Source organism: Zingiber officinale, chromosome 5B, assembly GCF_018446385.1.
Source record: "Zingiber officinale cultivar Zhangliang chromosome 5B, Zo_v1.1, whole genome shotgun sequence".
Taxonomy (NCBI): Eukaryota; Viridiplantae; Streptophyta; class Magnoliopsida; order Zingiberales; family Zingiberaceae; genus Zingiber; species Zingiber officinale.
Window position 1 is genome coordinate 138,418,654 of NC_055995.1, and position 14,786 is coordinate 138,433,439.

At 43.7% G+C, this 14,786-nt stretch overlaps 1 protein-coding gene and 1 pseudogene across 1 annotated transcript; one reads left to right on the plus strand and one right to left on the minus strand.

Annotated features, from left to right (window-relative positions):
* Nucleotides 1-8,999: 8,999 nt before the first annotated feature.
* LOC121986325 lies at nt 9,000-11,027 on the minus strand. Its single transcript, XM_042540206.1, has one exon. The coding sequence runs from the start codon at nt 10,948-10,950 to the stop codon at nt 9,025-9,027; it is 1,926 nt and encodes a 641-aa protein (XP_042396140.1). The 5' UTR covers nt 10,951-11,027; the 3' UTR covers nt 9,000-9,024.
* Nucleotides 10,978-14,184, plus strand: LOC121987125 (annotated as a pseudogene).
* Nucleotides 14,185-14,786: the final 602 nt, after the last annotated feature.

Consider the following 14,786-nt stretch of genomic DNA (forward strand, 5'->3'; position numbering starts at 1 on the left):
CTAATTAAATTGTAAAATACCGAAAAGGGGCAAATATCCATAAGGGGATTTTTGAAAATTTTTCATATCTCGTATGAAGAATTTACGGGGATAAAAACTGGGCCACAAGAAAGTCTGTTTAGGCTACCCCTTTTAACGAGGAAAAGCTATTTATTTTATTTCCTTTTCTTTTATTTTCCTCCCCGTCGCCATTTCTTTTCTTCCCCCAAGCCTCATGCAGCGCTGGTCGTTTCCTTCTTTTCCTTAACCGATGCGCCGAATCGTCGCTCTTCCTTGCGTCCGTTCTTCTTCTCCCTGCATACAAGACCCTTCGGTCAAGGAAACCACGAGCAATTTCTCCCCTTTCTTCTGCTCCCCTATCGGTGCTCTAGGTTCCCTCTCCTCAGCTTGAGCGATCCTTTGCCCTAGGTGCCGACGCCCTCTCCGATATCCTCTGTGCCAACCACCGAGACTCCTCGGCCGAGCTCCCACCATGGTCTAGCCTTTCGCGGCATCGCCTCACCGATCCTCATCTTCCTCGCGCCGTCGGTGCCCTAGGTTCTTCGCCGACGTATCTCTTTCTCGTGCCCTAGTTTGCGATCCTCCTTAGTCGCCGCCCCTCTAACCCAATGCCCTAATACCATTGCCGTCCTCTACCGGTTCACCACCACAGTAGCAAGTGGAGTTCGCCTGAGAGAAGGCTGCGAATCTGGATTTGGGGTGAAGCTTGCAAGGTATTGGATTAGCAGGATTTGATTTCATGACCTATACTGGAATTGTAAGCTATATGATGGATATTTGACCTATACAACAGGGTTTGGGAATTTTAGTGTGGATTTGGAGGTTAGTGGCTCCACCTAGCTCCGGGCATCATTCTGGCAGCAACTACTCCGGCTGCGATTCAACAGAGGAGGGCAAATTAGGTAAGTTTAGAGGTGATTTCATTTATACATTGGCGTTGATTTGGAAGGGTTAGGGTTAATGGAGCTAACCCTAATTAACTTGTGAATTATATTTAATTAGGGATTTAAATAATAGATTTAATCTAAGTCTCGGATTAGACTCGGGTTATGTAGCTAATCGAGATTTAATAAATGAATTAGTGTTCTTGGTAAATAAGGATTTTAGTTTAGCTATTTTGTTTAAAATAAAAACTTAGCTAAACTGTACGATTTATTACAGGATTCGGATTCAGGACGAGCACATCAACATAGAGGTTGATTAGCTCGATCTACATTGGAGGCGGGTACCTTGACCTATCCATTTTGATACGTCTTGTTGATATGTTTAGTACATTTTAACAAGGAGTAATAATTATGATTATATCTACATTGGCATGTCACTATTTATTTTCGAGCATGTATTGTTTGTTACCTGTTTATTATTTATGTTATAAGGTAGTGACATGCAATGCTCTATGATATACTGAACTGGTTAGATAACCTACTTGACATATGTACCTAGATTATATTATTTGATCCACATATCTTGGTACACATTATATGGAGAGGGATAGGATTAGGATATTTCCCGGCTTAGTGACATGCACCATCTTGCATGATTGCATGCTGAGTAGTTGGCAGCTCCAATATTGTTGAGCGTATTGCGAGTTACATGGATCTGCACACACAACCACTCATGGGTTAGTGGTTTTTATTCAAGCAGGGTGTGTGCAGTAGGTTGCTCTGGTTGGCTTCATTGGTCCGCTCATGGGTAGTGTGACGCAACGTGGTAGCCGGCAGGGATCCCTCCTCTGGACTGGCTCAGGGAGATGAGAGCATTGCGCTCCCCAACTTATGATTTGGGGTAGGAGGCTAGGTGTACTCCGACAGCATCCTGTCCACTCGGTCACTCATCGAGCAGTGACGATATAGTGCACGGTTATAACAACCCTACCCTCTCGATCTCACCATCGTGTGTGAGATGGCTGACTGACGTCAGGGATGACCAAGACATGTTATTAGCATCATATGCATTATTTGTATTTATTGTTTGTGTTTGTTGCACTTTATATGCTGCATATTGGATGGATGCATTGTTTGACATGCATACAAGATTTATGATACTTTGGGTCTGACGACCTTGATATCCCTATACCCGTGTTTTGGTTATCTGTTACTCCTTTGTTTTACAGTGTTGCATTTTCTATATGTTATATCAGGAGACTGTACGCATAGTTATTGCTATTTGTTATAGTTTACTATGCATGTCAACTAGGTATTCGCTGAGTGTAGGACTCACACCCCATTATTACTATTTTCAGGTTGAGGCTATTCAGGAGGTTCCAGTCGTTAGTCCCCCATCACTGTGTGTCGCGACGAGTTCGCACAGTTTGAGTTTTCTTATTTCAGACTTATAGCTTGGCATTTGGATCTTGTACGTTTTATTATTTGACGATGGGTTTTTCAGAGGTATGCTAGAGTTTTGTGCTTTATGGGTGTAGATGATTAGGATTTTTGAGAGTTTTCTTTATTATTGCATTAATTTAGTTTATTTGCTATTAAACTGCGTGGATGTTTGTTTGTTGTATCTTTAATATACATATGTTCCAGCCATGTTGGTCGAAGTATCTAGATTGATGTAGAAAATTTCAAATTATCACCCGTACAGGGGAGATGCTGTCGAAATTTCTTCTGGCAGGGACTCCCCCGGTGCGTGACATAAATTTTGCGACAAATTCTGCATGAGGACTCCACGCTGCTGCAACTAGCGAATTCAGCGCGAAGCAGACGCTGTCAAAGATTGCGAAGACAAGTTTTGTTTGTATTTGACGGTTAAGAGTGAATGGTAAGGCTCGCACGAACCTGTTGCTTCTATTTAACCACTGCATTCTTCATCACCCTTCTTCATCGTCCTTCATCCATTCCACCACGCAACCATGACTTTATTAGACTTCCAACAGGCATTCACCAACTTCGCCAACTTCCTGATGTTGAAGAACTACGGCCAGGATCTTGTGGAAGAGAAGAAACTTATAAGTAAGCATTTGTTATTTATCTAATGTTTTTTGCCACAATTGACGAACCAATACTGTATTACTCAATATCTATGGAGTTTGAAAAAATAGATCTTCTAGATGAACTTGTTACTAGCATTGCTTAAAACAACTTCTTGGAACTCAACCGCGGCAGAGAACCCTCAGCAAGTCCTCCTAACTCTTCTGTCCGAAGCTAGAGAGGCTAGCCGCAGGGGCAATATTATTTCCTTCGTGGAACATGAATTTCTTCGGGACAACATTAGCAATATTGTCGTTGATTGGAAGTTTCATCTTCCAAGATTATCTAGCATGCATACATGACTGTTCCCGGGTACAAAAGAATATTACAGTAAATTTTAGAGTCTTAATAATGTTTTCTACAAAGAAAATAATTTTACCCGACCTCGTTAGCTTCGGACGGAAAAGTTAGGAGGATTTGTTGAGGGTTCTCTCCCGTGGTAAGCCGCAATGCTTCCATGCTAAAAGCCACGACACGTGTGCCCTTCAGACTTTCCGAGCATTTGTTTTGAGCAATGCTAGTGACAAGTTCGTCTAGAAGATCTGCTTTCAACTGATGTTGAGTAATATAGGATTGATTCGTCTATCGCGACAAAGAACATACAAACTTGTCTTCGGAATCTTCAACAGCATCTGCTCCGCGCCAAAGTCACCAGTTGCAACAACGTCGATCCGTCCCTACAGACATTGTGGCAAAGTTTAATTAACGATTAATTAATTAATGTCATATATTTTGTTTAATAGAGAGGTTGCCCTACCGTCTTGATTATAATGTTAATTAAGACTTGTAAAAATTAGAAGTGAGATGGGAAATTAGAAGTCTAATTAATTCCTATCAGGTTATCTTTTTACTTCACAAAAAAAATTATTTATATATTTTTAAATTTTTTACTTTATCAAAATTAATGTAACAAAGTAAAATATTATTAAAATTAATAGTGAAACCCTTGTTTTTTAAATTCTGAAGTAAAAAATAATATTTTACTTCGCTAGTATTATTAACGAAGTTAATTGTTTATATTACTTCGTAATTAACAATCGCCGAAGTAAAGAGCGACGAAGTAAAAAGCTAAAATTCTACTAGTGCTTGTGTTGATGCATATTAAAAAGAGGGAGATTGTAAATATCTCGTGGTAATTTTAATGTGGTCAACCAAGTAAAATTAGGTTCTGTTATGTTTGATGCCTTGTGTCTAAATATATAGGAACTTAGGAACACAAGAAGTCGAATGGAAGATGCAACGGACGAGAAAGATAACATGGGAAGGGAGCCAACGAGCTCAGTGCATCCGAGGGACGAGAAGCTGCGAAAGAGTACATCGATGGATGAGAAGGACGAGCATGACGTTCGAGGAACGAAAAGCCGGGGAGGAAGCCTGCTTGAGGAGAATGTCGGAGTTGGGTTTGGGTGAACTCAATTCCGGTTAACCGAATCATCACCTACGCGAACAAAGATAAGATAAAAGGTTGATTTGCCTTATGGAAGGCATCTTCAATGCCCTGAAAGATGCCTCGCATGAACAATGTCGAATACGCCTTCAATAGCCGCTCGTTGAAGATAAAGTTTTATCCTCAACGGATAAAACTTAATCAATTGAAGGTGCCTCCAAGCTATGAATAGGATTTTTCAAGGGCTATAAAAAGACTCATGGAGTTAGGAAATCAATAACAACTTTTGTATTCATTTCCTAGTATTTTTCTAAACTATCAAAGTGTGTAAGAGACTTCTCCGCTTTTCACGAAGGAGATTTTTCCAGTACTTTCATCTGTCTTAGATTAACAACCACCTAGATTGTAAATAAGTAAATTCTGGCCTTCTTACTTGTTCTTTTAAAGTTATTATTATTTTCATTAATGTTAATTATCTATAGTTGCTTAATCTAATTTTGCATTCTTGCTAAGCAAAAGCAAGAGATTGCTTTATTCTAACTTTGATTGTAGACTATTCATCTCCTCTAGTCGGTCGCACTGGGACCAACACTCTTGACTTCCTCCGAGCCTCTCCGCGTGCATCCGGTAACCTTGACTTGCTTCGAGCCTTCCCACGAGTATCTGGTCACCCTGACCTACTCCGGACGTCCCCGCGACTTCGTTCAATGTCACACCATATGACATCTAGTCTGAACCATGACTCTGAGACTATTTGTTGGGATCAAAAGGATATTATCTCCATAATGACATGATATCCCTATGGCAAGAAGAGGCGGAGACGCCATTTTGGGGGTGACATTGGAATAGGACTCGATGTGGGTGAAGTAGATCGGATAATATATATCGTACGTCTACGGTTTAATTTACCGAAGCGAGGGAAGTAGGGTTGACATTTAAATAGTATGTGGGTAGAGGAAAAGTCATGTGCATACATAATAGTAAAATAAAATTTTAAAATAGATATATATAAAAAGAAAACATGAGAGAAAAATATCTTAAAATTTAGAGTTTTTTAATTGTTTTTAGTCAATTAGTTTTTAAAATTGTTTTTAGTCAATTTTATATTTTAAAGTTAAAAAAATGAATTGAAATACATTTAAACAAAATGTGTTGTTTATGGGGTATTTTGTTTATTTTATTTTATATTTTTATATTGCAAGCTCAATTTGACCCATGATTTATTTTCTTGTTGACTAGCTCAGCACATATCTAAATCAAATCTTGCACAATATGATTTGATTTGTTGGAAATTATGCTTGATAAGAATATTCTATCGAATGTAATATAATCATGATTTTCGAGTCAACTGGTAATGTGATCGATTGATTGCCCTCGTAAAATATATTTCATTATAAATAGATCATGTAATTTTAAAAAAATAATAAATAAAAAAAATATTTTTAAAAGGTTCAAAACTAATTATTATTTAAAAAAAAACAATAATAAATGGTATGAAAAAGAAATTTTAAAATCAATTTATTTTATGTAGGTCAAATTCTCAGGACTCAACTAAAATCTTTGATTAGCCTGGACCCAACTAAAAGTCGGCCCAACACAAATATGAAGACGCTTAATAAATCTCCAAAAACCTCTCTTAGTAAACAATAATGATGTACTTAGTTCATAATGTTATTTATTTGACATTAATTAATTAATTAATCGCTAATTAAAGTTCGCGACAAATGCTGCAGCGATGATTCGACGCTGCAACTGGAACTGGTGAATTCGGTGCGGAGCAGACACTGTCGAAGATTCCGAAGGCAAGTTTTGTTTGTATCTGACAGTTAGAACGAATGAGAAGGCTCACACGAATCTTTGGCTTCTATTTAACGACCACTTCTCCAGCGTCCTTCGTCATCCTTCTTCATCGTCCTGCATCGCTACTTCGTCCGTTCCACCATGCATCCATGTGCTAGATTATATAATTTAGATAATATAATCTAACAGAATTATTTGTTATAGACTTGAGGGCAATTTAGTCTTTTACCTTTTCAATTTAGGATTTAGATATAGTCTATTACTTTTTCAATTTATGGTTTAGATTTTTTCTTGTAATTAACTATATAAGGTCTTGTACTTTTTATTTCTCGATCAATTTGGATTCAATAATATGGCTAGTTTTTCTCTTCTCTTATTTTTTACATGGTATCAGAGCGATTTTCCTTCTTTGACCTAATTTTTTCTCCCGCCCCCTGTTATTGCTTCATGTTGCTGTTGTCGTCTCCTATTGCTGCTATTGATTTCTGCACCGACATCTATTTTCTGTCCTGCTGTTGTTGATTTTGTCGCCGACATCTATTTTCTATCGATTGCGCCGACGTCCTATGTTGCCGATTTCTACATTGGACATCCTTTTCTGTCTCAGATTCTTTGTGTGACCACGGGTCATCCTGATATCAGTTTTTTCAGATCATACAAATCTATATCCTTACAGTTTAGTTATTCTGAGAATTATTTGCTCTATCATCATGCCTGGTTGTGCAGATGCTTTTTGATGAACTTGTTCTAGATGAACGCTACTTCGTCCGTTCCACCACGCATCCATGTGCGGAATAGACTGTTCCGTCGGAAATTGCCGACGGAATAAGAGTTTTCGTCGGAAATTACCGAAGGGCCAAGAGGTTCCATCGGTAGTTTCCGACAGAACAGCCTATTCCGTCGGAAATATCGTAATTTGTGGTTAGGTGTCATGTTTTAACAATGCCGACGGAGTTTAATTTCCGTCGGTATACCTACCGACAGAAACTAAATTTCCGTCGGTATATAATACCGACGGAATTATGTTTCGGTCGGGAATGTTGGCCGGCGGATATTATACCAACTAAAATTATTCCGTCGGTATGACAATGTAGCGATGGAAGGCCGATGGATATTTCCGTTGATAAACTTGTTTTTTTTAGTGTATGTAAAAAGAATAATGAATTCACCGATACGAATTTCATATCATAAGTAAGATGATGAATTGATTGATTCGAATCTCATGGAATAAGGAAAAGGATGAATTTACCAATATGAATCTCATGAGATAAGGAAGAAGATAATTGACCGATACTAATCGATTCTCTCAGAAGCCTTCATGAAATATCTCGATTTTTATTTTTGTCAAAGCTTATATAGCTTTCTTCCGCCATAAATAAAGTAGCAGTAGAAGAAGGGACACAGAGCACAAACAAGATAATATATCCGCCATGAATCACAAGACGACCGTCTTCTCCTCTCCTCAATCCCCCCGAGGATTTTGAGGACGTCAATGATATCCCCATCTCTCCGTCCCTCTTTGACGTTATAGAAGTCTCGCGGCGACTCCCACCTCACCGTAGACCAGCTCTTCCTCGGCCTCCTGGAGGATTCTCAGATCAAGGATCTCCTCAAAGATGCCGGCATCAGCGACATCGCCCGTGTCCGCGCCGAGGTCGAAAAGCTCCACGGGAATTCGGAGGTGAGAAAGGGGGAGAACGTGTCCCAGGACGGGGATACCAAGTTCCAGGTCTTGAAGACCTACGGCCGTGGCCTCGTCGAGATCGCCGGGAAGCTCAACCTGGACATTATTGTTGAACACTCGGGGTTCATTCTCTCTGTGATCGACTTGGTCATCAGCATTCTCTCATGGCAGTTCAAAAACAATCCTGTTCTGGTCGGAGAGTTCTTGCAAGAAGTCGTCGAGGGTCTTGCTCAGCGTATCGCACGCGGGCATGTCCCGAGTAATCTGCTCGATGTTCACTTTGTGGCGCTCGACATGAGTGCACTGATTGCCGGAGTCAAGGACCACAGTGAATTTCAGGACCGCGTCAAAGCGGTCCTCGAGGAAGTTGAGGAGGCCAAAGGCAAGGTCATTCTATTCATCGACAAAATCCACTTGGTTCTCGGTGCGGGCGAAGCAGAAGGTACTCTAGACGATGCTAACCTCTTCAAGCCAATGCTTGCGAGAGGTCAGCTGCGATGCATTGGGACGACGAGTTTTGAGGATTACCGAAAGTATATTGATAAAGATTCTGTGTTAAAAAGCCTTATAGCGTCGTTCTCTTCGACCGGGTTGAGAAAGCTCATGAATCTGTGTTAAAAAGCCTTCTTCATATGCTTGGATTAGGAAGGTTAGCTGACGGCCAAAACTGGGATGTGGACTTCACTAACACAGTTATTATCATGACCTCTAATCTTACCAGAACGGAGAAAGATTCACCGCTGCAGATTGCTAGGGAAATACTTATCGACGAGGTGTGCTTATTAATTTATCTATAGTTCACTTACTTTTATTCTATGGAAATATTGAGAGAATCTTTATGGTTAAAATTATGCAGGTCAGGCAGCATTTTGAGCCCGAGGACCTCAATCGATTCGATGAGATAGTGATATTTGATCCGTTATCTCATGATCAACTTAGAAAGGTGGCTAGGTTTCAAATGGTTGATATTGCACTTCGTCTTGCTCAGAGAGGTGTCGCATTGTCCGTAACAGATGCTGCGTGGGACGTAGTTGTATCTGAATCATACCATCTGGTAATTAATTAACCCAAGCTTCCATTCTCTTTGTCTAGTTTGATTATTAATTTTGATAGAAATTGTTTATATTTGGATTTTCAAAGTTCTACGGTGGAAACTTATTTGCGAAGATGGAAACATGTCAATCGAAGATCATGAGCTTCTCGTATTCCTTTCCGGCTATCGCCGTCTCCATCACTGCCCGCGGGCTGAGAATCCCGTCTCCTTCTAAGAACAGCTTCACCAGATTCTTGGAAAAGCCGCTGACCAGCGCCACCCCCTTCTGTGAGGAAGGCACCGGCGTCGACCTGGAGTCTCGAAGGTTCCAGAACACCACCTCCGGCACCGACTCCCCGTACCCTGCCTTCCGGAACTTCCGGCACACCGCCTCGTAGTCCGTTTCCCAAGGATTCGCAGACGCCACGTCGAATTCCATGTCGCTGAACACGAACACCCGCCGCACCATCGCCTCCCGCGGCAGATTTCCCTCGACGGCAACCGCGAGGATATTATCGAACACTTTCTGGAAGTCTGTGTTCATTCCCCACTCCATGCTACGTATGAACGCCGTTTTCTCCGTCAGAGAATCGCCCTCGATCTGGTGCAGCTGCGGCCTCTCGCTGAACGTGATCACCCGCCCCTTCCATGGATCTTCGCTGAGCTCGGAGATGAGGAGACCGAGCGCGATGCATACCTCCATCGGCGTACCGGACATGCTGCCGGAGACGTCGCACACAGCGATGCAGTTGCTTAGGCTACCCTTCTTGGCGAGGTCTTCGACCATCCTCTTCCATTGCAGCTCCGCGACCTCGTCACCGGCGTCCGCTAGGATCTCGTGGGGAAGGAGCGCCCCGGCGGCGATTTTGGCCGTCCCCTTCTTAACGTCGGATAGATATTGGGCGAAGCGGTCGCGATCGTGCTTGGTGAAAATCCCTTTGTAGTTTTTCATTGCCACAGAAGCTACGCGGTTGTAAGGGAGAACGCTCCACTGGCCGGCGCTCATGTATACCTCCGGGAGCTCGAGGGCGCGGCGCAGGGGAACAAGCGCCTCTCGCCGGAGGCGATCGCGGACGCGGTAAGCGTAATGCTCCTCCTCGAGCGAAGCGTAGTCGGGATGGGAGTCCCGAGGAAAGAGTCGCCGCGCTATGGCCTCGCAGAGGAGGATGGATAGATCGTACGAGGAGTCGAGCGAAGGGCACCACTTGGCGGCGAGGGAGATCTTCGTCAACTTTCCCTCGCCGAGGTTGCGGAGATCGGCTGAGAGGAGCTCGGCAAAGACATCGGCGACGCGGTCGTGGAGGAAGCGATAGTCTGGGTCGCGAGCGTAGCGCTCGACTGCTCGCGCCGCCATCTCGGCTCGCTTCCTCCGCCGGATTTCTGCTGCCTGCGCCGATAGGACCTTCCCCTTTGCGAGATCGGCCGCGATCCTTTCCTCTTTCGTAACTTGCTTCTTCGTCACTTGGCGCTTCTTGGACTTGTGGCGGCCGGAAAAGCGGAACCTACGGCGGCCAAAGCCACGGCGCTTTGGACCACGTGGTGGCCGCGCAGCCTTGGCCTTTTCACGAACATCGTCGCCGGCGACCAGGCGGTGGAGGATCTCCGGCAAGTCCTTCAGGTATCCGAAGCCAGAAATGGGCAGGAGGTTGAGCGCGAGAGTCTTCGGATGGTGGCGGTGCATCCACAACGCCGATGAATAAAAACCCTCGCGGTCAGACTTGCCGGTGCCGCGGACGCCACGCAGGTGGCATGCTAGCTTGAGAGCGGTGGGAGCGTCCTTCGCCCAGGCGGAGCCGAGGAGCCCTGCGACAGTCGGCGCCGGAGTCCCCGGAACGATCTGGAAGAAGAAGTCGAGGCACGGATCGCCGGAGGAGAGAAAAGTGGGGGAGAGGTTCTCCGTAAGGCCCATGAGCGGACGCGGCGCGGCGGCGTTGAATCCCGCATCCATGAGGGCGAGGAAGCGATCGGACGACACCTCCGATGGGGCCGCGGAGGGGCGAGGAGGAGCCAGGCGGCGGATCTCGGGCGGGCCTAGGAGAGCAACGTCGGCGAGAAGAGACGTAGATGCCATTTGGGGGTGGTATTGAAAGGGCACTCGATGCGGGAAAAGACAGGGCAGGTATGTGCCGCAGAAGCAGAGGAAGGAGGGTTGGCATTTAAAGGGGCACTTGACTTGGGCGGCACGGGGCAATGTACTAGTTTACTTAGGCGGCAAGGGGCACTTGACTTGGGCCGGGCAATTCAAAGTCGTGGCGATGTGGGGTACCACTCAGTTGTTAAGCCTATAGAAAGAAAAGTCACTCTTATTATAAAAAAAAGGGAAGATAATTATTTGGCTGCCCATTATTCTCCATTTTTCTAGATAAAATGAATTGAGATAAAAAATTATTTGTAAAGTCTTCATTTTTCTAGATTTTTTAGTCAATTTGACCGTTTCAAGTTAATTAAAATACATTTAACCAAATTTTATTCTCTTATATTGGTCAACTCGTTGTCTAGATTGATTCTGTTCCGGTGTCCGGTAATAAATCATATTTGGTATATATATATTTATATTTGATGGCTTAAACAGGAATGAATTCGCTGAAATGAGTTGAACTCAGTATTTCCAAAAATAAATTTACCCTTGATAATTTTAAAAATGACATACTTTTTTATATTATTTATGAAATCTATATTGTACTAATGTTATCAAATAAATTTGTACGGTATTTTATTGTATTAAAATTTTATATACTTTAACGATACTAAAAATTTAGTATAAATCATATGATTTTATATCATATCAAAATTTTGATACGACATAGATATAAAAAAAATTTCGTGGTTTTGTGTAAAGTACCGAGGCCCCTAATTAAAATCAGGAAATAAAAATATCAAAATCAATTTATTTTATAAATAGGTTAATTAAAATCTTACTTAGCCCGGACGCACGGCCCGAAAGATACTGAAAGTCGGCCCAAACTTTCCATCTAAAGCCGTGAAAGAAATGGGAGCTCAGCCTAGGAAGTTGGGAAAGAGATGTAGATTAATAATTATGAACTTCAAGAACTCGGTTGATGATCATTGTCCAGCAAGTACTGACGTCTCAACTCTCATGGACGTTTCATGTTTTATCTCATGTTAACATCGTGGTGCATTGTTGATTCAATCAAAGTCTTGCATTAAAAAAATTTAATAAAAATTATGGGGTTAAAAAAAAACATAATATCTTCATTAGTATGAGACCTTTTGGGTAGAGCCCAAGAACAAAGTCATGAGGGTCTAAGTTTAAAGTGGACAATATCATGTCATTGTAGAGATATGTGGACATCCTTTGGTCACAACAAATGGTATCATAGTCATGGTCTAGACCAGATACCATATGGGGCAGCCTTGAACGAATTGAGGGTGGGCCCGGAGTAGGTCAGGGTGACCGGATGTTCGTGGGAGGCCTAGAGCAGGTCATGGTGATTGGATACTTGTACAAAAGCAAGTAGGTCAAGGTTACCAGATGCTCGCAGGGAGGCCCGAAGCAGGTCAGGGTGACCAGTTACTCGCGGGGGGCCTGGAGCAGGTCAGGGTAACCGAATGCTCACAGGTAGACCCGAAGTAGGTCAAGATGACCGAGCGCGGATGCTAACAGGGAAGCCCGGAGCAGGTCAAGGTGACCGAATACTTGCAAGGGGCAAATAGGTCAGGGAAACCGGATGCTCACGGGGAGACCCAAAGCAGGTCAGGATGACCGAGTACTTGCCGGGGGGGCCAGGAGCATGTCAAGGTGACCGAGTACTTGCGGTGAGACGAGTAGGTCAGGGTGGCCGGATGCTCGCAGGTAGGCCCGAAGTAGGTCAAGGTGACAAGGCGCGGATGCTTGTGGGGAGACCCAGAATAGGTCAGGATAACCCGATGCTCGCGGGGAGGCCCGGACCATGAGAGTAATTGTGGTCCTTCGTTTGAGGGGAGGATTGTTGAGGTTCAATCAAAGTCCCACATTGAAAAGATTTGGTAAATATCATGGGGTTAAAAGGATGCATGATATCTCTATTGGTATGAGACCTTTTGGGTAGAACCCAAGAGTAAAGTCATGAGGACCTAGACCCAAAATGCATCTGTTTCTTTTTGTTTGATCGCTTTAATGAGTACATCGGACAGAAGGTGTTTCTTAATAATAACAATGAATGCCCTTGTTTTGAAAAATGACAAAACCTAGAGTCTTCGATGATGAACAGTTGATTAAAGATAAACAAAAAACTTGTTGTTCTAAGAACTTTTACAAATGGAATTTAGTTTCTACGTACTTATCATTCTCCGAAGCAATATGAGAATCTATTAGAATTATAAATAGCATCATAAATTTTTGTTCTCGAACAAGCAGTACATAATATATCAATCCCACAAGCGTGAAATGGAAAAAAAAAATTAAAATTACTCGTCAAATATAACCTTGGACGCCGACGATTTTGAGCACGTCGACGATATCCCCATCTCTCTGTCCCTCGTCGACGTTCTTCTTCGCCGCGCGCGGTCTTTACGAAAGTCTCGTGCCGACTCCCACCACACCGTAGACCAGCTCTTCCTAAGCCTCCTGGAGGATTCTCAGATCAGGGATCTCCTCAAAGATGTCAGCATCAGCGACGACTCGACGTCGCCTGTGTTCGCGCCGAGGTCGAAAAGCTCCGCGGGAATTCGGAGGTGAGGAAGGGGGAGAGCGTGTCCCAGGATGGGGATACCAAGTTCCAGCAGGTCTTGAAGACCTACGGCCGTGGCCTCGTCGAGATCGCCGGGAAGCTCAACCCGGACATTATTGATGTATACTCGGGGATCATTCTCTCAGTGATCGACTTGGTCATCAGCATTCTCTCACGGCAGTTCAAAAACAATCCTGCTCTGGTCGGAGAGTTCTTGCAAGAAGTCGTCGAGGGTCTTGCTCAGCGTATTGCACGCGGGCATGTCCCGAGTAATCTGCTCGATGTCCACTTTGTGGCGCTAGCGCACTGATCGCCGGAGTCAAGGACCATGCTGAATTTCAGGACCGCATCAAAGCGGTACTCAAGGAAGTTGAGGAGGCCTAAATCCACTTGGTTCTCCAGCCGAAGCAGAAGGTACCCTAGACGCTGCCAACCTCTTCAAGCCAATGCTTGCGAGAGATCAGCTGCGATGCATTGGGACGATGAGTTTTGAGTAGCACCGGAAGTATATTGATAAAGATGCTGCCCTTGAGTGTCAATTTCAACCAGTGTATCATGTGGGCAACCACATTAAAGTTATGAGCATCATTCATCGACTCAAGCAGCCGTTTCAAAGAAAATGTTCCCGTCCGTAAATTAAGTCGGATGGATCGTCGGATGAGATGGATGAAATATTGACCGAGTCGTGGTGTTCTAGAAGAGGGTGTACTGAGATGACTTCTATGTTGACCAAGTCTTCAAAAGTCTCCTGGTCAACGATACCTGCAAGCAGCGACCGGGTCATCCCAGTCTTTGGTACCCCGAGCCTCGAGACAGATCCAACGAATATATGAGTGACAGGTGAATAATATAATAATGAGATAAATAAGGGACGAGTACGAAAAATGTACTCTGGCCCAGGAGGTCGCCCTCGGATGGGACGCTAGTCGAGTTATTGTGTCCCGGAAGAATTGATGGATAAGCTGGATGAAGAGCTAGGTCTGATGAAGCGGAATCGGACGTGGCGCGGAACTGGAAGACGAGCTGCAAGTCGGGATAAAACACCGACACGTAGGTCGGGATATGATGTCGGCACGCAGGCCGGATTACAAATATCGACGCGCGGACCGAGATACAAATATTGACACATAGACCGAGATACAACACCGACACACAGACCGAGATAAGACATCAGCACGCAGACCAAGATAAGATACCAGCACATAGGCCGAGACATAACAAATATCATACAAGTAAT

Coding starts and splice junctions, on each gene's coding strand:
- LOC121986325 (XM_042540206.1), bottom strand. CDS start 10,950: ATGGCATCTACGTCTCTTCTCGCCGACGTTGCTCTCCTAGGCCCGCCC.